This window comes from Falco peregrinus, chromosome 1, assembly GCF_023634155.1.
Source record: "Falco peregrinus isolate bFalPer1 chromosome 1, bFalPer1.pri, whole genome shotgun sequence".
NCBI lineage: Eukaryota > Metazoa > Chordata > Aves > Falconiformes > Falconidae > Falco > Falco peregrinus.
The window spans coordinates 118,596,727-118,616,423 of record NC_073721.1 but is presented as its reverse complement, the minus strand read 5'-3'; the positions used below and the strand labels follow the sequence as shown (position 1 = coordinate 118,616,423).

Below are 19,697 nucleotides of genomic sequence, written 5' to 3'. Positions count from 1 at the left end.
CGGGGCGGGCCGGTGCGCACCGCCCCGGGGGAGCGGGCGGGGGGGCTGCTGTGGCGTGGGGGGGGACACGCGTGAGCGGTGCGGGGGCAAGGGGTAGGCTGCTCGCGGGGCGCCCCGTCCCTGGGGGGCGCTTCGTCGCTCGCGGGACACCGCTCCGTCGCCCGGGGACACCGCTCCGTCGCCCGCCAGAGGATGCTCGGCCGCCCCTGAGCCGCTGCGCCACGCGTGGGGCGCTCCAGCCGCCCCGCCGCTCGCAGGCGCTCCCACGGCCACCGCGGAGAGCGGGGCGAGGGGCTGCGTCCCCCCCCCGAGGGCCAGCGCGCCGGGGGTGCGGGCGTGGGCAGCCCCCCGGGACGGCGCTGGCGCAGGCAGCCGCGTCTGAGCCGTAACAAAAGTTCTTCATCCGGCCGCCCGCAGCTCCCGCTGCGCCGCCCCTGCGGCTGGGGGGGGGGCATGGCCCCGCCGGTCCCCCGGGCGCCGTGGGAAGCGCTGGCTCCTCGGCCGCGCCGGGAGGCGCCGCACACGCCGGCGGCGGGGCAGCACCGCGGCCGCGATGGGGCTCCGGCTGCCGTTGCGCCGCAGCGCCAGCTTCACCCCCGGGCACCCGGCCCTCGCCGAGCCGCCCGGCCCCGCCGCGCTCCGGGCGGAGGCGAACGTCCTGGTGATGGGGGCGGACAGCGTGGGGAAATCGGGTAAGAACCGGGGGGGAGCGGGGGGGGTCCCCGGGCGGGGAGACCTGTTTGTGTCCTTTTCCCCGGCAAAAAAACCCCGAACCAAACCGAGCAGCCGGCGCTGCAGCAGCATGCGGGGAGCTGCCCCGCAGCGAGCCGGTGGGATGAGGCCGAGCCGTCGGGTGGGAGGCCGGGCACAGCCGTGCAGGCAGCGGGCGAGCCGTGCGGGAAGGTGGGCTCTGCTACGCTGCGGTTTGCTGACGGCCCGGTGGTTCGTGCTCTGCCCGCAGACCTGCTGTCATTGTGGCTGGGGGGAGACCAGAGGTCGTTCCTGCTAGTGTGAGTGTGCAGGGTAACGGTGCCTGACTCTGCTCTGCACGTAAAAAGAAAAATCCGTCAGGTTTAGGGCTATTCTGGTGATCTCCATCCTTCCTTCTGCAGCTCTGACTGTGCGTTTCCTGACCCGGCGCTTTATCGGGGAGTACGGAGACATGGGTGAGTGAGTGCCAGGCCAGAGCCCGGCCAGTTCCGTGAGCGACGGGTGCAGGAGGCGCGCCTGCTCCTGCCTGCTGCGTTTCACTGCGTCGCGTCCACTCCTGCTCTTCTCCAGAGCCTTTGCCAGCTCCTGAGGGGCTCGATGAGTGTATCTGTTCAGCGACCCATCTCTTGTTCCACAACTGCTTCTCTGGGGTGCAGAAGGTCCTGAGTGGCAGCTGGTGGCACCGGTGGGGCTGGGGTGGAAGCAGGCTGGGGCAGTCACAACTGTGAGGGCCACCATGCTCCCTGTGGTTGTTGCTGGACCTTGCCTTGAGGAGCATGGTCTGCCAGGGTGGATGTGACAGGCTTGTCGCCATGAAGAGAAGACCAGGGTTGAGGGAGCTATCTCTTGGGTCTATGAAGATGATTTTTTTTTTTTTTTTTTTTTTTTTGGCAGAATTCATCTACAGCCACAACCTGACCGTGGATGGTCGAGAGATTCTCTTCCACATCTGGGATGTCCCTAATTCCCAGGTGAGAGGGCTCCACTCCTGTCACCTGCTTTCACCCCAGGGACAAAAAACCCCTCTACTAAAAGTTGACTATAAGGAACCACAGGCAGGGAGCTCCAGCTGAGCAAAGTTCTCGTGTCAGATGGTGTGTAGGCAGCCAAATCCTTCTTGCCTGCAGAGCACAGGGCAGCAGCGTCGCTGGCAGGGTAGCAATAGTCACCGTAGCCCACGGTCCTCTGGCTGAGGACATTAGAGCTGGAGCACTAACATTACCAGCCCAGGCTGAGCACAGGACTGTGCTAACGAAGTGGACTTGCCACTCTGAGGTCCCCACGTTGTTATCACCTACAGGCTGCAGGTGATACAGTGGCTGGGTGATAAGCTGAGGACAATGATGCTGAAGCCTGAGTTGTGTCTCTTAGATGAGGTTTGGCTGCCTTCCTCAGTACTCCTCTTTCTTTCCTTTTGCTGCTTGCTATCTGTCCCTGTCCCAATGGGCTCCGGATTGCTGCACCCTGTGCTAGGAGGCAGGCATGGAGGGAGGGAAGGAGGGGGTGGGATAAAAGACCCTTCCTTTTCTCATACCCCAGGAACAGGCAGAGGAGGGCTCCTCAGAGGAGAAGCGAATCCAGTGGGCAGACAGCTTTGTCCTGGTCTACAGCATCTGTGACCGTGCCAGCTTCAACATCCTGCCCCCTAAAATCCAGTTCATCAAGGCCACCAAGGAGGGGCAGAGCCAGGAGAAGGTGCCCATCATCATTGTGGGCAACAAACGGGACCTGCACCACCGACGGGTGGTGTCCAGTGAGGAGGGTCGGCTCCTGGCCCTCTCTTTAGACTGTGGTTTCTATGAGGTCTCTGCAGCCGAGGCTTATCATGGGGCCCTCATGGTCTTCCATGGACTGGCCAAGCGCATCCCTGACACCAAACTGGCACTGAAAAAGGGTACAGGGATCCGCGGCATCGTCAAGACCATGTCATCTGTGTTTGCCCGTAAGCGAACGGACTCCCTCTGAGCTACAGTGTGAGTGTTGCTTCTCTCTGTGCTACCCAGCTGGACCCAGCCTCCCCCCGGATGCCCATGGAGATGGTGTGTTTCCATAAGTATGATGGGTTCCTTGCTGTCCTCCTAATGTCGGAGTCTGGGTGTCCTGCCATGTGCAGCCAGTGCAGCTGAGGACTGTAGTGCCTTCCTCTTGGCTCTGTGATGGGGCAGAGTTTCCACTCTGCTGTACCAGCTTTTTAGGTGCCTCCTGCTTTCTCCTTCCATCTTCTGATGCTGGAAACTACCAGGTGATTTTGCCGCAGCTCCAGGCAGCATCATCCCCAGCTTCTTCAGCAGGAGCTGCCTGAGCTGTTGGTGAACAGTGAGGACACGCTGCTGCACAGCCACGCGGCTCCCTGTCCCCCTGCCTCTACCCTGGGATCCTTATTAATGCGCATCAGGGTCTTCCTCTGATAACCCCTGGAGCCCCCATGAACTGGCAAGGTGCAGTTTCTCCACTGGGGAGCCACTGGCGGTTCCCAACTGTGCATCACCATGTCAGTGTTCCAGAGCCCACAGCACTGGCCGACCCCAGAGGACCTCAGGGAGGGCTGACGCCTCCCATCCCACCCGTTTTGCTTTTGAACTCTCCTGCTTGTGGTCTTCTCTCCCACAGCCTCCCAGCAACCGCAGCCGTTCCCCTTGTGCAAGCACCGTACAGACTGTGCCTGGGAAAAAACAGACACGTGGCTCATTCCCAGGACAGGGATCGCACCGTGCGCCTTCCCAAGCTGCTCCATCTGTAAGGCTGCCTGTCCCCGGGGAGGAAAGGAGGTGGGGAAGGGGCTGCCGGGCTCGTAGCCGAACTCTGCTGCTGCTGCTGGGAAGTTTTTCCCTGCCTCTCCCCAAACCCTCCCCCTTGTATGCCTGGGAAAGGGCTTGTGTGTGCAGTACGGACACTGATTTCTCTGCTGTGTTCTTCTGGAAATGCAATAAATTGTATTTGGCAGGAGGCCCCCAGCTCCTTGGGGCTGTGAATTTGTACTCGGGGCATGGGAAGAGACACGTACTGTGCTGGGCACGAGCACCCACCGTTGCTGCAGCAGCGACCCAGCGATGCGTTTCCCGTACCTGCTCCCTCAGCCCTGGGTTGGGTGACTCACCCCACTCCGCTCCCTCATTTTGGTGGCTCGCTCTCATAAAGCAGCTGAGCAGAGCAGCTCGGGAAGGTTTATTATTGCAGCAGATACAACAAGGTGTTGTGGGAAGCGAGGCGGTCCTGCGGGAGAGAGGGGCTCCAGGAGCTCCACCTGTTCTCACTGGTCTTCCTGACCCCACCATCCATCCCACCACCAGCTGGGTGTGGGTGCCTAGGGGGCTTTCCTACCCATGAGTCCTGCTGGTCCGTGGGGACCTTTGGCTCCTTCACAGAAGAACATTCTGTGGCCAGGGATGGGCCCTGCCACTGGGGAACTAGGCTTGCTGTGGTGATGCAAACATGATGGCTTTGCTGTCCTCCCTGCTTTGTCTCAGTGCTGTTCTCCACATATAGTCCATCTAAGGTCCGCACCGTATGCTCCACAGGGACCAGGGTAGCCCAGTGCCAGGCCTGGCTGGTCCCTTTTTCTCTTTTCTGGTCTCAATGCTTTCCGGATCTCCTTCATCCCTCTGGTCCCACCTCCCCCTACCTTCTCCTTCCACCGACAGGGCTTTTGGCTGCCTTTATTCCCCCATCCTAGCCCCAATACACTCCAGAAGATGACATCCCACGGCATGTCTACCACTTTGAGCTCCTGTCCCGCTACAGGGGTGCATGCGGGCAGCTGGCGGGGGGGGGGGGGGCGGGGGCTGGGCAAAGCGTGCTGAGGGCGGGGGATTACAGTGGGGCCAGGTTGCGATCGTCCTCCCCACCGGTTCAGTCCTTCTTGAAGGCAGGAGCGTAGAGGTTGGTGTAGTAAGCCCGGCTGTACATGGCCTCGGGGCTGAAGCGGTAGGAGCCCTCGCTCACCCGCCTGTTGTAGGGGGCAAAGGCAGATTTCCGTGGGAGGGGGCACTCGGGCTCGAAGGCAGGGCTGCGGTAGAGGTTGTGCCGCAGGAACAGGGGGTCCTCGAGCCCCAGGAAGGAGAGGGGGTGATGGCCACGGTACAGCCGCCAGTCGCCCCTCAGCTGGGATTTCTCCTCAGCGGAGGGGGGGGCAGGCTTGGTGTCCTCCTCCTTCTGCTCCGTCTCCGGGCTGGGCTTGCTGCCCCCGGCTGGCTCCTCTGCCTTCACTGACTGCCTGCGGAGCTGAGAGACGGGTGAGCACCCAGCCAGGCTGAACCTGCCGGCCAGCCCTGCTCTCCCTGTGCCACACAGCCCCCTCAGAACTCGGGGGACCTCAGGACAAGCAAATTTGCACCCAGAAGGGTCCACAGTGGAGGAGAGTGGGTGGGTGCAGCCCAGGCACCTGCAGTGGAGAGGTGGTCCCAGGGGAGCAGCAGGGTGGGGGAAAGGAGAGGGGACATGGTCTCAGCCTGAACTTTCACCTTCCCAGGAATTTGTGGTCACAGCCTGGCTTGGGCATGAACTGTGTGAAGGTGCCATCACCAGCCAACCTGCTGGTTCTGTCGGGGGAAACACACTGTCATGGCTTGGGGGATGCTCAGGAGGAGGGTGAGACTGAGGTGTCCTGAAAGCACCCCATTTCCCCGCTCTGGTACCTCCTGCCTGGAGCTATGGGGTGCTCATGATTGGAGAAAATGAGGCTCGCTGGAGATGGACGGGACCTGGCTGGGGATAAACTCACCGGCACGTAGCTGTACAGGGTGCCCAGCAGATGCTTGGGGGCACTGACGAGGGTCCCCCCGAGAGCATCCACTGTCTCCATGGCCTTGGACAGCCTGCGGGGGGTGAAAAGGATCAACCCCTCTGCTGCATCCCAGGCCACGGCTGGAACCTTCTTCACGCTGGAGATGCCGGAGGCACAGGCGGTTTGCAGGTTGTGAGCCACGCTGCCCACCAGCCCAGGGTTGTCCCCTGCCTGTCAAGAGAAACCAGCTCAGCCGCTGGCCCCAGCAGCTGCTCCAGGTAGGACATGGGTGGACCTGGGCTCCCCATCCCCCCTGCAGCTCACAGCCAGAGTGCTTTCAGCTCGCTGCTTTGCAAAAGCCACCACAGCCCTTTGCAGCAGGGTCACTCCTTGTCGCTTCCACTGCCCCCCCTGCCCAGGCCCCTGGAGACCCTCTGCCCTGGGCTGTGCTTCCGCTGCAGGCAGAGGCGAAGGGCAGTGACCCCAACCTGCTGCTTCCCGTCCCCACGTCCCAGCGGAGCTGCTGCTGGGGACTGTTCCCAGACCCCCGGCTCACACTGCCCCTCGCTGCTGGGACCACGAAGGGAGATTTTTCGGGGGTGTTCAGGGGCTCGGTAGGAAGCTCGGTGCTGACACCCCACAGCAGCAAAGGAGTCTTGAATATACAAGCCAGGGTGACCCTGTCCAGCTCAGGGGCTGCCCACAGCCTGCAGCTTTGGGGCATTAGGGAAGGGGGCTGCTGGGGATGCCCCCTGCCAACTTCCCCTTGCCTCCTCCAGGTTGAAATTCAGGGTTGAGTGGGGATGAGGGCCTGACCCCCACAGCTATGGGGGGAACATCCCCCACATGGCCCATGGGCAGGAGGATGCTTTGGGGCACCCCTGGCTCACTGCTCCCCTTTTCTCTGTACCTCCTTGGTGTGGTCATCTTTCTTCCCCACCTTCTCCTGCTTCTGCTCTGGCACCTTGCTCTGCCGCTGGCTCAGCCAGCCACCCGCAGTGCTCTGCCCATCACCGTGGACCCGCGGCGCTGCAGGTACACTCGGCTTGGCCAGGCTGCCCTGGAAGAGGAACAAAAAGCCACTGTTTGGGGGGAGCTGGCAGGTCCCATCCGCCCCATCCTGCTTAGCCTGAGGATTTCACAGGGTCCCTGGGGTGCACAGGGAGCAGAGGGGTTCATTGATGCATGCCGGAAGAAATCCGGAGGGCAGCCGGGAGGTCCAGGATTTTGGCATAGGCCAGGGAAGGGGTTCCTGCCGCAGCGCTGGGTGGAAGAGGAGAGGTGCCTCCTTCTCCTCATCCTCTCTGAGCCTCTGCAGGCGCTTTTTGCTTTAGGAAGGATGTTATGGCAAGGCCATAAATCAACAGTATACATTGGGAGCCAGCTAAAAATAACTTGTCCCACTAATATGGTACAAAGTTGTGTGTGAACGTGCTGTGGGAACCACCAGCCCTCGGCTCATCTTGCTGAGTGGGGGAAACAGCAGTGCCCACCAGCCTGCCCTCAGACGTGCTCCGAGGAGCTTGAAATGTCTCAGCCGAAAGCAGAATCAGCCCCAAAAAGGGTATGGGGGAGGAGGAACCTGGCAGATGGGTTTGGCACTCACCAAGACAGGGATCCAGGTGGCCAGCTCCTGCCCTTTGGCTTTGGCATGCTGGAGGCTTTGGGTGGTTTGCTGGTAAGCACGGTGGGAGACGGTGCTAACCAAGGCGCTGATCCGGCCCAGGGTGCTGGGAGCACTGGTCTGCTGCTGGGAGACCTTTGCTGCTGACTCACGTGTCTCTTTGGGCTTCTGATCTAAAGGCAGGAGAGCAGTGGAAGGTTTATGTCCTGGCAGGATGACCCTTCTAGGCATCCCTACACCAAAATCCAGTGTTTTTCTCCTGCCACTTGCACCCCATGAGTGAGGTGTCACCCCAGATACATCCAGCCCTTACCAGATGAGGGGATTTGGGTATCAGGACTACCTGCTTCTTCATCCTCCTCTGGCAGCAGGTACTCCATCAGCTTCTCCAGCCCTCCCAGGGCCGTGTCGACCCCTGCGGCTGCCATCTGGCTCACTGAGTTCCTCCTCGTGTACCTTGCTGTCGTTTCCACTGTGTTCTTGGTGACCTCGTAGCCCTCGGCTGCCAGCTCCATGATCTTATCCATGGAGTTGCCAATGGTGCTTTTGGCACTTTGGAGGGGGGAGGAGATGGTGCCCTTTAGTTCAGATGCGAGCTGTGGGCAGAGAACACAGCCCTGCTGGTGTGCTTGGGGTGGCATGGGACAGCCAGAGGGACCACAGGAACCCATGGCAGCTATGCAAGTAGACAGCCCCAGGAGGAGCATAACAGCTCTCTTGAGCCTGGGCTGAAAGTAGCTGGCAGGGATGGGACACAGGACACTGTTGACCTATGTTTGGGAGCACCCCAACCATCCCCTGGGCTGCAGGAACCCTGGAGGAGCCCTTGCTTGGAGGTGCTGCCTTGTTTCTCCCCCAGTAGCCCATCACCATCCAGAAACAAGACCAGAGATGTGGGCTCTGCAGAGGGGTCGGGGGTGTCTTAGAATGTCCTGACTGTGACTGACCTTATCAACTGGGTACTGGAGGGCAGGGATCTTCTCCTCCAGGTGGTCCAAGCCCCGGCAAGCCAGATTGTTGGCCACAGCGACTGCCTTGGGCAAAAGCATGGGGTGGGTTGGTAAGAAAAGCACCTGGGCTGTGCTAGGCTCATGCTAGTGCCAGTGCTGTCCCACCAAGGGAGGCTCTGGTGGGCTCCCCCCTGCCGTGTTCCCCCCCGTGGATGGACTCACACTGAGGCTCCAGCCTGCGCACCACGGGCTCCACGCTCCACATGGCCAAGGCGCTGGCACCCTGCACACCCCGCTCGTAGACCTCACACACTGAGGCCACGAGCGGGTGGGCCTCCTTGGTGCTGGCGTAGGTCCGCTGGAGGCTTTCGCAGGTCGAGCTCACCACCGGCAGCTGCAGGACCCTCTGCAGTACATTCTCCTATGCATGGCAGATGGGCATCAGTCAGCCAACAGCTCTTCCCTGAAGAATGCCCTCTTGACCACATCTTGGTGGCAGAGGACCGCAGCTCACGTTGGAGGAGGAGGGCATTTCTCAACCCTCACTGAGGGTCTCCCAGTTACGTTGTGTATGGCACAGCCATGGACAAGCACGCTGGCTGCTGCCGCAGAAGGAGCATGGACACCACAGGCAGTGTCGGTGACGGTCCCCACTCCCCCCATCTCCCAAGCCCAACTGTCCAGGTGGTCCCTCTGGCTTTCTACCCTGCTCCTTCTATCTGACCCAGCCCTTGCTCCTATCCTTGGACCAGCACTGGCCAGTGCCTATGTGGCACCTCTATCCTGTCTGTCTTGTCACCACCGTGGCAAATAAGGCATATGGACCTCAAAAAGAAGGGGAGAGGAATAAGTCTGTCCCTGAGGGCACACAGGGCTTTGGTAGGAGCCACTGCTGTAAGAAAAGGGCACCAGAGCTCTTCGAGGCGGCAAGGCACCGCACCCCCACACCCTGCTAGCACAGGCAATGTGGGATACCAGTATAAACCAGCACAGCCGACACCTGTGTGCACTGCCAGTGCCAGAGCATGGCTGGAGGTAGGTCCCTCAAAGCTGGGCAAGCAGGATGAGCCTGTGCTCCAGCTGCTGCTCTTGCCTGGTACCCAGCTGGTGAGGTGGGACAACTGAGGGAGATGTTGCAGCTCCAGGGGAGGACCGAAGGGAGCATTGTCTCACCACAGCAGCCATGAGGGCTGCACAGGACAGAAAAAAAGGCAAAGCTGAGCTTTCCTCTGATCACCAGTGGGTGAGAGGCAAGTTTGGCTTCATGTCCCGCTTGTAACCATGACCAGACTGTGAATTTGCATGTTTGAGAAAAACTGTATTGTTTTGTGCTACACTGTGCTAATTTTGGCTTGACGTGGAGCCAGCCCTCTCACAAATCCCGCAGTTCAGCAATCCCAGGGGCTCTAGCTGTTCAGAGCAGCATTGCATCCAAGCAGCATGACTGCTTGAGGTCTGGGGTCCACCGTAGGGACACAGACAAAGGACAGGAGGACAGGCACTGCCAGCTGGTTTCACCAAGGTCTCGCGTCAGCTCAGAGTTAACTTGGTTCTGAACTATTTAATTTCAAGCAAGTGAAAGGTTTTATCCTTTCCCTTTGATGATGCTCTATATTATTGCAGGTAAAGATCCATATAAAGATAACAGGGGTTATATATGCTGTATATAGCACGAGGGACAGTGTGAGATGTGGCTTGTATTCATCTGGCAGTGTTGGTATGCACCACCTGGCGCCCTTGGCAAACCTCTGCCCTCCCCTCTCTCCCCCTTCCCACACCCACCTTGGCACTTCCATTCTGCACAGTTTGATTCTTCTTCGCTGTCATCGTGATGCATCCACCTGTAAAGCAAAGTTGGGAGCTGCAGACCCCGCTGTAAAGGCAGAGCTGGGCTTGGCCTCCCCCAGCTCACGCCTGCACCCCCTAAGCACAGTGGGGCTGGGAGCTGGGCTGAGACATGCACCTCCCATGGGTGTAACGGATGTGTCAGTGCCTAACGCTTGACTTTTTACCAGTTAAGCTGTAAAACCAATGACTCCACACAGCCCTCCTCTGCTAGTGTGTCTTAACACCCAAAGATCCACAAAATTAGTTGAGGCATCTAGTCTGGAGGAGCTACCGTACAAGGCAGGATAAAGGGCACCGACAGAGCTGTAAAGCAAACTCAGAGCAACCAGGATGTTAATAGACGCGCGCAAAGGCCAGGCTGAGATGCAGGCAGGGGAGGGGTAAGGACAGGAGCAGAGAGAGGAGCTGCGGGCAGGGACATGGTGAGCTGCCCAGCTGCGGTCAGCATCCCCCTCCTGCACATCTGTCCTGCAGCTCTGCTGCTCACAATGCCAGCACCCATCCCTGCACAGCCCCAGCTTGATGCGGGTGACAAAAGCACCGCAAAACACCCGTCTCCACTGCTCCCAGCTGGGTAACAGCTGAAAGCACAACCCTAGCTCCCAGCACAGACTCCCTTTTCTTAGCAGCAGATGAAATTCAAGAGATTTAGGGAGAGCGGGTGATCCCTGCTCTCACCCTGCCTGTCCCGCTGAAGCTGTCCCCCGAGCACCCGGTGGAGACAGGCTACTCACCGAGGGGCAGCCCGTCCCCAGCAGAGCAGGAGCAGAGGATGGTGGCTGCACGGTCCCTTCACCCGGGTCCTCTGAGAGTGATGCACCGTGCCCTGGCCCCTACCACCACGAGGCCCCACCTCCCAGTTGCACGGGTTTGGGAGCTGGCGGGTTGTGGTGGAAACTGGCCAAAGAGCTCCCTGAAGCCACCGTAATTCGGAACAGATGATGGCAGAAAATCCCCTTTGTTGTCTTCCCTGCAAAGCCCAGAAGCTGCAGCACAGCTGGGATGCACCAGGGTTTAACACCCCTCCATCAAGAGAAGATGAAAAAAGTGCCCTTGGACCTCACCACTTCAAAAGCAACAGATCATGAGCAGCCAGGGAGAAGGTGAAGAGTCAGGCAGTATTTCCTAAGAAATTAAAACCTTCCTGTATTTCTGTAGCCTGTTATGCCCCGTGGTGGAACAGGACCTTATCATGTTGGGAAACACAACACAGACCAAGAACATAGTTTCTCCCCAGGAGAGTTTACTAAGCACAAGGAGCAGACGGCAGATGTGGGTGTCACATCCTGCATAAACCAATCTGGTTTGGCCAGATTTCTCTACAATTTCTAGGAGAATTCATGGAGGGTTTTGGTAAGGAGGCTTTTAGCTGAGGGTCAGGGCAGACACTTCATTATGAAAGCTCTAGGCATTTGGAGTAGACAGGAATGGAGGAAAAAATCAGGTTGGAAGTGATCTCTGTAAGTCACCTCATCCAACTCTTGCTCAGAACAGGACTACCCTTGAAGCTAGATCAGGCTGTTCAAGGTTATGTCCAGTCCTGAAAATCTCCAAGGGTGAGATTCCCATCTCTCTGGAGCCAAATTCCTGTGCTAACCGTACTCACGGTAAACTATTTTTTTCCTTATGTCCAGTTGGAAGTTTCTCTGTTGCAATTTGTGCCTGCCACCTCTTATCCTTGCTCTGTGCACTTCTGAGCAAGGTCTGTGATCCCGTCTGCGCTGGTATGGCACGTGCTCCATGCGCCTAAATGTCTTACCCTCTCCACGATCCTCTGCTGGACTCTAGTCAAGATCTCTCCCGTGCTGGTGGGGCCAAAACAGGACATGGCTCCCCAAATGTGACCTCACAAGTGCTTCACAGAGAGGAACAACTACTCCCCTTGACCTGCCAGCAATGCTCTCACTACTGCAGCTGTTTCGTGGCCAGCCTGTCTTGGTGCACAGGAGGCACTCTGCCAACTCACGTCATAATTAACAAATCCATTTGCAGTATTGATTGAGAAGAAAGAAGACACCACCTGTATGGAGACATGATAGGTTCTGGTTATTGACTACAGAGATCACAGACAAGCCACGCTGATAAGACAAGGACAACATGATGGAAAGAAAAATGCCAGAGGACACAGCAATAACCAAGGGGCTCAGCGCAGATGACCCGCCCAAGCAGCCTGCTGACACAAGGCTGCTGTGTGTCCTGGACCACCTGGCACGAGGCAGGGAGACCCTTGGCACGCATCTCGGCATCACGGGAAGCCCAAGCACCAGAGCCAAGTCCTTGAACACCTGCACCTGCCTGGCACTCATGTGCAGGACACAGAGGTGTGCACCCAACACGACTCTGTGGCTCCCAGCTGTGCTGCTCGTACATGGGGGTGGGAGACTGCCCAGGGATGTGAGAAAGCCATGCGTGGGAGGAAAATACCCACTTTCGCCCCAAAGAGCCTGGAGATTGCTTCCACCCCAGAGCTCTGCAAAGCCTGCAGGCCTGCCTTGCTAGCTGGGTACAGAGGCATATGAGTGTCCTGGGCTGTCTCCAGCTCGGTGGTGGGGTGAGTCACTGCAATCCAGACAACGGGACAAAGGGCAACAGCTTGCCCAAAAGTTTGCTCTCTTGGCACCGACACTTTTTCCAGCCCCACTGGCCTTGCTAAAAGTGCAGGGTGCGTGCCAAGCTTCTCTCTGCCTTGGCTAGAGTTGGGATCAACAGACAACACAGCCTTTGCCCTACTAACGCCTTTGCTCATCCCCTCCCCTTCCTCTGAGGCAAAAGCTGTGCCAGCCCTGGGCTCTGCAGTGCAAAGGTACCATTGCTTCTACCCCGCCTCTGCTTCACCTCACACCAGAAACACCTTCTGTGTTTCTCCAGGCAATATTTAGAGCTCACTGGATGAGCTGGAAGCCGTTTTACACCTTTGTCTCCACAGTCTGTTCCATATCCCTCAAAAAACCACAGTGAGGGGATGAGCCAGATCCCCAAAGACCTGAAAGGAATCTTTGCACTTAGGTCTGGAAGGGGGCTGGCAAGGTAACCAATTCATTTCCATGCTCTGTGGGAGGATCAGCACCCTCTAAACCACTGCCGGCAGATCTCTGTCCGGTTTCTTTTTAAGGACTGCCCTTCCTGGGCAATCCATTTAGTCTTTCATTTTACTTACAGTTCAAAAAAAGTGTGATTTAATTCTCCTTTGCTGCAATATAAATGTATTACCTCCTGGATGGTTTTAGAGACTGATTTATCGCCTTCCTCTTGGCAGACAACCTTCTGAACACTTGAAGACTTCTCATACCCTCCCCCAGTCACCTTTCCTCTACAGAACTGGTTCATTTGGTCCCTCCCTGGAGACGCTGGTGTTTAGATCTCTGACTGTTCTTGCTGCTCACCTGCGAATCCTGAATGGCTCACGTATTTCTTGAAATATCACGCCAAGCATGGTTTTAACACTAGGAAGGCCTTGCCTGTAAATATAATAGAAAACTACTTCGCACATCTCACACAGACCACTCTCCTGTTAACTGTTTCCATTATGAAATGTGTATCAGACCAGTAATTCAGAAACTCTTGCTAAAACATTGCTGAATGCAATGCTTTATACATTGTTCAGGAACTGACATTTTAGAGCTTCCAAGTTTGCAAGGCTCCTACTCTAGGGGATAGGAGCCAACAGTAAGCTTGTTTTTAATGGTTACCCTGGCTCCATCCCTCGCCATCTCAGCTGGAGATGTTACCCTTCACTCCCTGCCCTGAACAGGCACTTGTTTTTAAACAGCTGCAGTGATTCGCCCTATGACACCACGATCCAGCCAAATGAAAAGCTGTTTATAAGATACTAAAATGCTGGTGTACCCGTTCCTTGCACTGTAGCTTTGCCTATGCTGGGCAGAAGGCTCCAGCTCTCACTACAGGTACTCAAGGGCAACCGATGGCAATTCTCAAAATGTCACTACGTTTCAGGGCATTTCATGTATTTTATCTGGTACTCATATAGTTACTTCATGTTTTTGCAGCTGAGATGGGGATTGTTAATTAGTCTGATGAATCTGGCTGCCACCTTACTACTGCAAAAGGAAAGCTCCATAACCCCAGTGCAGCTATAGGCAAATCTGGCTGCCACCTTGCTATTGCAAAAGGAAAGTTCTATAACCCAAATGCAACTATAGGCAATGTCTCTTTAACAGTATCATCCTTCATAAAATTCAGAGATGGGAGGGAGGATTCCTCCTTCAGCATTTCTTTACACCATCTTCCAAGTTACACACACAGACACGGTGTCACACTTATCTCAGTTTATTGCTTGTGTTCAAACAGCTGTCCTTATTCTAACTGCTGTATTAGAAACAGATATTAAAAGAAAAAAGGCACTAAAAGGATTTTCTCCATATGATTATGATTCTATGGCTTCAGTCACATTACATTAAGATACATTAAATTGCTAGCCTCCGGCTGGTGAGCAGAAGGCAAGTATTAGTGCTCAACATCCAGTAAGAAGAGTTACTCCTGTATGTTCCAACACACATCATGTAGAATGGGACAGGTAAGGCTGAGACAGGCTGAAAATTCACTGCCCCACCTCCCGCATTAAGCCTGTACTTGCTAATCCACACTAGTCCCTACAGGAGAAACATCAAAGCCTGGCTCATGGCCTTGCATAGTGTTTGCCTGGCACAAGGGAAAACCCACCCTCCTCCCCCCTCAGGGCACAGGGAGGTGTAGCTGACTAGGGGCCACATCACTATATTAATCCATTTCCCTTTACCCACAACATACAAGAGAAAATGAGAAATCATTTTGCAAACCAGTGAAAGAAGTATTTTGTATCTGAGAGCATCCCTGAAAGGAATTCAAAACATAGTTTTTGCAAGATGAAATTCTGTAGAGAAAAGATGGCTAAACCTCCCCTGCCAGATCATCAGCGCTCCTCTTCTTTCCTTACAGGGGTTGCCACACACTGGGATAATGATCAAATCTGACCAAGGGAGGGATGGGCTGCGCATTGCCGGGAGCTCAAAGACAAATGGAGTAAAGAAACAAAAAAATTCCATTGTTAAAAAGTCGAGGAAGCTCTTGAAGACAACAATCCCATATAATGCTCCATTATGGTCTCAATTGCCAGTACACTCTACACTTTTAGTGGTATTTATTTCCATATTAAAAAGAAGAGCTGCTGTAGGCCACACTTGGTCTTCAAGCGCACTTAATTACCCTGCTCAGCAACGTCTTTTTTGTTTAAACACTTCATTGGCAGGCTAACACTTCAGATTCAAACTGGAAGTAATTTCAAGCCTGACCACAATGACTTAAGATAAACTGCGGCAGTGCCTTACCATGCCTACTCAATTCCATAGCCTTTGCCTTTTAATGAAGGAGATCAGCACCTTTTAATTTCTGTTTCCAGACAGCACCATAAATAACGAGTACCCTGGTCAAGGTTAGAGTAGTATCTGTACACATCTACTCACAGATTAAACAAGGAGCCCTTGCACCAGAAAGTAGCAGAACACACAGGCCCAGCTCTGATGGAGAAAAATTGGTAATTTTATCTCCTGTATAATGTGCAAATTTTTCTCAGATGTTGTCAGAACTGGTACTCCGCAAAGTCAGGAGCAACTGCATGACATGTTAGACAGCTCGATGCAGCATTTCTCCTTTAACTTAGATTACGCTGCCAGGCAATCATTCCTAGCAAGATAAGCGATGAACAATAATGCAGTTGCAGGGCAAATATAAGGCATTTTCAAATAGTAGAACTCATTCAACCCGTGAGGGAACATGCAAAAAATCTCGTGGTCATGAGGTGGGAGGATAGGGAGAACCAGAGAGGAAAATATAAATCACGAATGCCCAAATCCAGCTTTTCTTCTCACAGGGGATTCCGATATCATCACGATCAACTCCATTCCCTTCCTTCCCAGAGCTTACACAACCAGAAACACACCCTTGCAGTTTTTCTGACTCAACGAGCTCTAAGCCAGGCTTCTCTCCTTAACTGCAGGTTCTAAAGCTCCTTATTATACTGGATTTTTTAATGTAAAATTAAAACAGCAAAACAAGCTCCTTATCACCATATGATTAATGGAAAACTGTTGCACTTGGAATCACAGGGGTTTGGGAGTTAAGGTGCATGTATAATGGGAAATTTAATGCTTGTGAGTGGTTCCAGATTCACAGCTTTGGAAACCTAGTTCCCTACAAATCACAGCATCATCAGCACTCAGACAAGCTTCTCCCACACACTGTCCTTCACCGAACTCCTCAGCCATAGCCCGCTGGAAAAGTCAGAGCCGGTGGTCAACAGCCCTTGGCTCACATTATTAAAGGAAAAGAAGAAAGTGCTGATTTCCTGGGACACAAGTTGGCGCTCCCTAGATTACAGATCCAGCATCACCAGTGCACTACAGAGGTCATCGGGAGGTCAGTTCACACCACTCTTCGGTTACCATCACACTGCATTCAAACCACTGCCTACAGATAACAGGAGTCATCAACTCAAACCCATCAGAATACTCGTACTTGGCTTCAGGCCATTTTACCTGCAGTTCCTAAGTTGCCTGAGCCCACTATAGAAAATCTGGCTGTAGGAACCTTGAATTGGTGAATTCCAGCTTCCCAGTGTAAACATGATTATTTATGAGTCATATACCTGTTATAGTTTTCTATGCAGCTATTTCACAACCCTGTATTAAAATATAGGAACGTCAGTATTTCCTTATCTAGCAGCCATGTTTCAAGTCCTGTTCCTGTTTGTGAAATACTACTCTGTCTTCTCCCACCTGCGCTCCATCAGGGAGCGTGTCATAGCACCAAACTCATCTGTGAAGACACAGGGAAGGGAAAAGGGTAGAATTCACTTATCCAGAGGACAAAATTAATCTTGAGGTTACTGTAAGACATGTTCATTTTGAAAGTGCCATATGGAGGATAAAAACCTATCAGAGGATCAAAGCTGTTGGCTGGCTGCATACTGTGCAGCTCCTGTTATGTCATTGTTTCAGCTTCAGATGTGGGCTTGCTAACATGAGGATCCCCACAAGGGAGGAGATGACGCCACAGAAACCAATCACTCCTGGGTTGGTCTTGTAGATCCCTAGCGTATCCAAAGGACCTGAGAGATCACAGAGATTCTTCACCAAGTCTAGCAGCAAAGGAGGATGTCTTTTCAGTATCTGAAATAGCAGGAGGAGAAAACCGTGCAAACTATCACATTTTGCACAGTTTCGTTCCTGACTGTGTTCGTCCCAGAAGGAATTCTCCTTTATCTTTTCTTCCTGTACAGCTTGTTCCAGCCTCCAGGAGATCTCATACCAGTCCCTGGCTAGATTCATCAGGAGTGAAAAGTAGTAACACTTGGTAGCCCAATTCCGCCACTTTGCCTTATCGATGTCAGGTTGAAGCCCAACGCTCTTGAACCACAGGACTGCATCGCAGACGAAGTAGATGGCACGGGTCAGGTTGGAGGCTGTAAGGCAGAAGCGAGGAACCGCATCTGGCAGCTGTGTAGTTCTCCTGGCTGCTACCAAGGCATGTACCATGTTGCCCAGTCTGAACACTGCAAGAAACCCCACAAAGGTTAGCACAGTGTGGCCTTTACAGAAGAGACACAGCCCTACGCAGGGCAACTTGGCATGTCACTGTCCACATGTACTTTTAAAAATCTTGGCGAGCTTTGGGCATTTGTATGCTTAAGTATTTTCTTCTCATGAGAAGCTAGTATTAGTGAGGAAAGGCATATAAACATCTCAGTTCTGTCCTGCACCAGCCCATGACACACACACAAATCTTGTCAATAGCCAGGACTTGCAGCCTTCTCCTGCTGTTCTGTTCTCAGCGCCTGGGTGCCCTCTGGACCAACACCACCCATGGCTCTGAACGAGTGTGGTATTCCAGTGTCAAAGGGTGACACAAACAGAGCCTCTAATTTCAGCTGTATACTTCACTGGATTTCCCCTAACCCTGTGGACAGGAGATGTTGCTGCACTAGCCCTGTTGCAACCACGAGCTACAACTTTCCTAAGCTTCTGTGAAAGCTGGTGATTCATGCACCAAGCACACTGAGACCCAAGTCCTTCCTCAGCCATGAATTTGTCAGAGGTACATGCAGCTCCTTGCAAACAGGAACAGTGTATTCTGTTTCAAGCTATAATATATGGCAAGCCTGATTTCACCTGCTGCACAGTTTAGGTTTTGCTCCATGAATGTTAATACAATATTATGCAAAATACTTTTCATAACCTGCCGCACTGTCACAGTGACAGATGTTGGCAGCATCTGAGCTTAGTGGAACTGCAAGAGTCCTGAATTTAGGCCTGACGTCTATTAGTGATTTGTTTAGCAGAAGCAAGAGAATTACAACTGTGCTGATAAACCAGCTGGCCTCTCTGCCAGAAATTACCATACTCTGGAGCTAACTGGAGTAATAGAACAAAACCATGGTAATACATTAAACCAGAGTATTTGCCTCATATATTGAAGTTGTTCCAGGATCAAGCAATTGATAAGTAGGTGTAAGATCAACCTGAAAGCAAGCAACACAACCACTGCAATCGTGTAACAATAATGGATGCAACTGTGACACAGATGAAGTGATGCAAACGGTTAGATTAGGAGAAAAGTACAGAAGCGTCTATGATTTAGTATGGTATAAATGCTAAAGAAAATTAATATGCAAAGTAGGATATAAAAAGCCATACTGAAGGATGGTCCTTCAGAGGTCACTTTATTGGGATGATGATATTTAGCATTAGGCCATCTCAACCCATTAGCTGGAAGGACTAATGAGAGTGCAGTGAGCCAGCCTTGCGTCATATAACTCTGTCCTTGAACAGCGATGACAACTTGATCTCTGCAGCAACAGCTGACTCTTAACTTATTTCTCTAGTTCTCCCATTGATTACTCAAGTCGCCTGACCGGAGAGGAGGCCGAGGAAGTAATAAAAGCGTGTTTGGCCCTATTTAGCCTGGCAAGTCAAGGCAGGGATAAGGTCTGTTGACAATTTGGTGAATATACTTAAAAGAGGGTTTGTGGCTCAAGGCAAGTTAATTACAGAAAACGCAAGGCCAGGAGCTGTTTTGCTGGAAGGAGCAAGTAAAGAAGGACTTATCCCTCTACACACCAGGTACTTACTTTTCCGGCCAGAGCTCATGCTAGATTCCAACTGCTTGAGTTTCATTACCAGCTTCTCTTTACCAGCCTTATGCTCTATTAAATAGCTAAGCAACATGCATGTGTACTGAGTGGCTCTGGAATGGAAAAAACGAGGAAAACGGCACACAGGTGAAACACGGACAATCGGCAGGAATGGCAGCAGGAGGGCAGTGCTTGTTCCCGAGCTGAAGGCCACCCCTCTGGTCCCCCGGCCGTGCCGGGGCGAGGATCCCCACGACAGGGGCGGCGGGGGCAGGGGGCGGCGGGGGGCCGGCCAGGAGGGGCCGAGGCCCGCCCGGAGCCTGGGTCCGCCGCGGGGGGACTACCGGCAGCTCTCCTGCCGGAGACAGGCAGCCCGACGGCGGCGGGGGCTGACCGAGGGCCCCAGCACCCGCAGGGGCCGCGGGGATGCTCCGGCCCACGGCGCCGCTGGGCCCGCGGGGGTGCCCCACCGGGCCGCTGCCGGGCGGGCTGAGCCCCCGGGCCGGCGGCCGGCTCCGCACTCACCGGAAGAGCTGGTCGCGGCCCTGGCTGCGGTTGGTGAAGTCCACGAAGCCCTCCATGGCGGCGGCGGAAGGGCAGCAGCCGCGGGAGGTGTGCGGGAGGTGTGCGGGAGGTGTGCGGGAGGTGTGCGGGAGGTGTGCGGGAGGTGTGCGGGAGGTGTGCAGGGGCCGCCCCGCCCCCGTCCCGCCCCACGGG

The 19,697-nt window shown here is 54.6% G+C and overlaps 3 protein-coding genes across 5 annotated transcripts; 1 reads left to right on the top strand and 2 right to left on the bottom strand.

Annotated features, from left to right (window-relative positions):
• The first annotated feature begins 72 nt into the window (after positions 1–72).
• On the top strand, positions 73–4,038 carry LOC101914220 (ras-related and estrogen-regulated growth inhibitor-like protein). Of its 2 annotated transcripts, none has more exons than XM_055811903.1 (4): positions 73–692; positions 1,113–1,166; positions 1,606–1,682; positions 3,322–4,038. In XM_055811903.1, the coding sequence occupies exons 1-4, from the start codon at positions 554–556 to the stop codon at positions 4,036–4,038; spliced, it is 987 nt and encodes a 328-aa protein (XP_055667878.1). In that variant the 5' UTR covers positions 73–553. The 2 variants fall into 2 exon arrangements, with proteins under 2 accessions (XP_055667878.1, XP_005236514.2); XM_005236457.3 differs by having other exon boundaries at positions 76–692; positions 2,251–3,665.
• PLIN1 (perilipin 1) lies at positions 3,845–14,032 on the bottom strand. 2 transcript variants are annotated; one of them, XM_055811892.1, is made up of 10 exons: positions 13,240–14,032; positions 10,591–11,876; positions 9,791–9,849; positions 8,231–8,429; positions 8,006–8,088; positions 7,402–7,654; positions 7,041–7,231; positions 6,345–6,494; positions 5,432–5,665; positions 3,845–4,932 (listed from the first exon to the last, which is right to left on the bottom strand). In XM_055811892.1, the coding sequence occupies exons 3-10, from the start codon at positions 9,833–9,835 to the stop codon at positions 4,561–4,563; spliced, it is 1,527 nt and encodes a 508-aa protein (XP_055667867.1). In that variant the 5' UTR covers positions 9,836–9,849; positions 10,591–11,876; positions 13,240–14,032; the 3' UTR covers positions 3,845–4,560. The 2 variants fall into 2 exon arrangements, with proteins under 2 accessions (XP_055667867.1, XP_055667872.1); XM_055811897.1 differs by having other exon boundaries at positions 11,616–11,876.
• Positions 14,033–14,127: 95 nt separating this feature from the next.
• On the bottom strand, positions 14,128–19,608 carry PEX11A (peroxisomal biogenesis factor 11 alpha). The gene is made up of 3 exons (XM_055811921.1): positions 19,506–19,608; positions 18,978–19,093; positions 14,128–17,402 (listed from the first exon to the last, which is right to left on the bottom strand). The coding sequence occupies exons 1-3, from the start codon at positions 19,559–19,561 to the stop codon at positions 16,837–16,839; spliced, it is 738 nt and encodes a 245-aa protein (XP_055667896.1). The 5' UTR covers positions 19,562–19,608; the 3' UTR covers positions 14,128–16,836.
• Positions 19,609–19,697: the final 89 nt, after the last annotated feature.

Bases quoted from the DNA above. Each gene is read 5' to 3' on its own strand.
- LOC101914220 (XM_055811903.1), top strand. From the start codon at position 554: ATGGGGCTCCGGCTGCCGTTGCGCCGCAGCGCCAGCTTCACCCCCGGG. The intron at 1,167-1,605 runs GTGAGTGAGTGC...TTTTTTTGGCAG, and splicing joins CGGGGAGTACGGAGACATGG to AATTCATCTACAGCCACAAC. The intron at 1,683-3,321 runs GTGAGAGGGCTC...TCTCTCCCACAG, and splicing joins GGGATGTCCCTAATTCCCAG to CCTCCCAGCAACCGCAGCCG.
- PLIN1 (XM_055811892.1), bottom strand. From the start codon at position 9,835: ATGACAGCGAAGAAGAATCAAACTGTGCAGAATGGAAGTGCCAAG. The intron at 7,232-7,401 runs GTAGTCCTGATA...TCCTGCCTTTAG, and splicing joins AGAGGAGGATGAAGAAGCAG to ATCAGAAGCCCAAAGAGACA. The intron at 5,666-6,344 runs GTACAGAGAAAA...TTCTCTTGACAG, and splicing joins AAGATGACCACACCAAGGAG to GCAGGGGACAACCCTGGGCT.
- PEX11A (XM_055811921.1), bottom strand. From the start codon at position 19,561: ATGGAGGGCTTCGTGGACTTCACCAACCGCAGCCAGGGCCGCGACCAG. The intron at 19,094-19,505 runs GTGAGTGCGGAG...TTTCCATTCCAG, and splicing joins GGCCGCGACCAGCTCTTCCG to AGCCACTCAGTACACATGCA. The intron at 17,403-18,977 runs GTAAGTACCTGG...GGTTTCTTGCAG, and splicing joins CATGAGCTCTGGCCGGAAAA to TGTTCAGACTGGGCAACATG.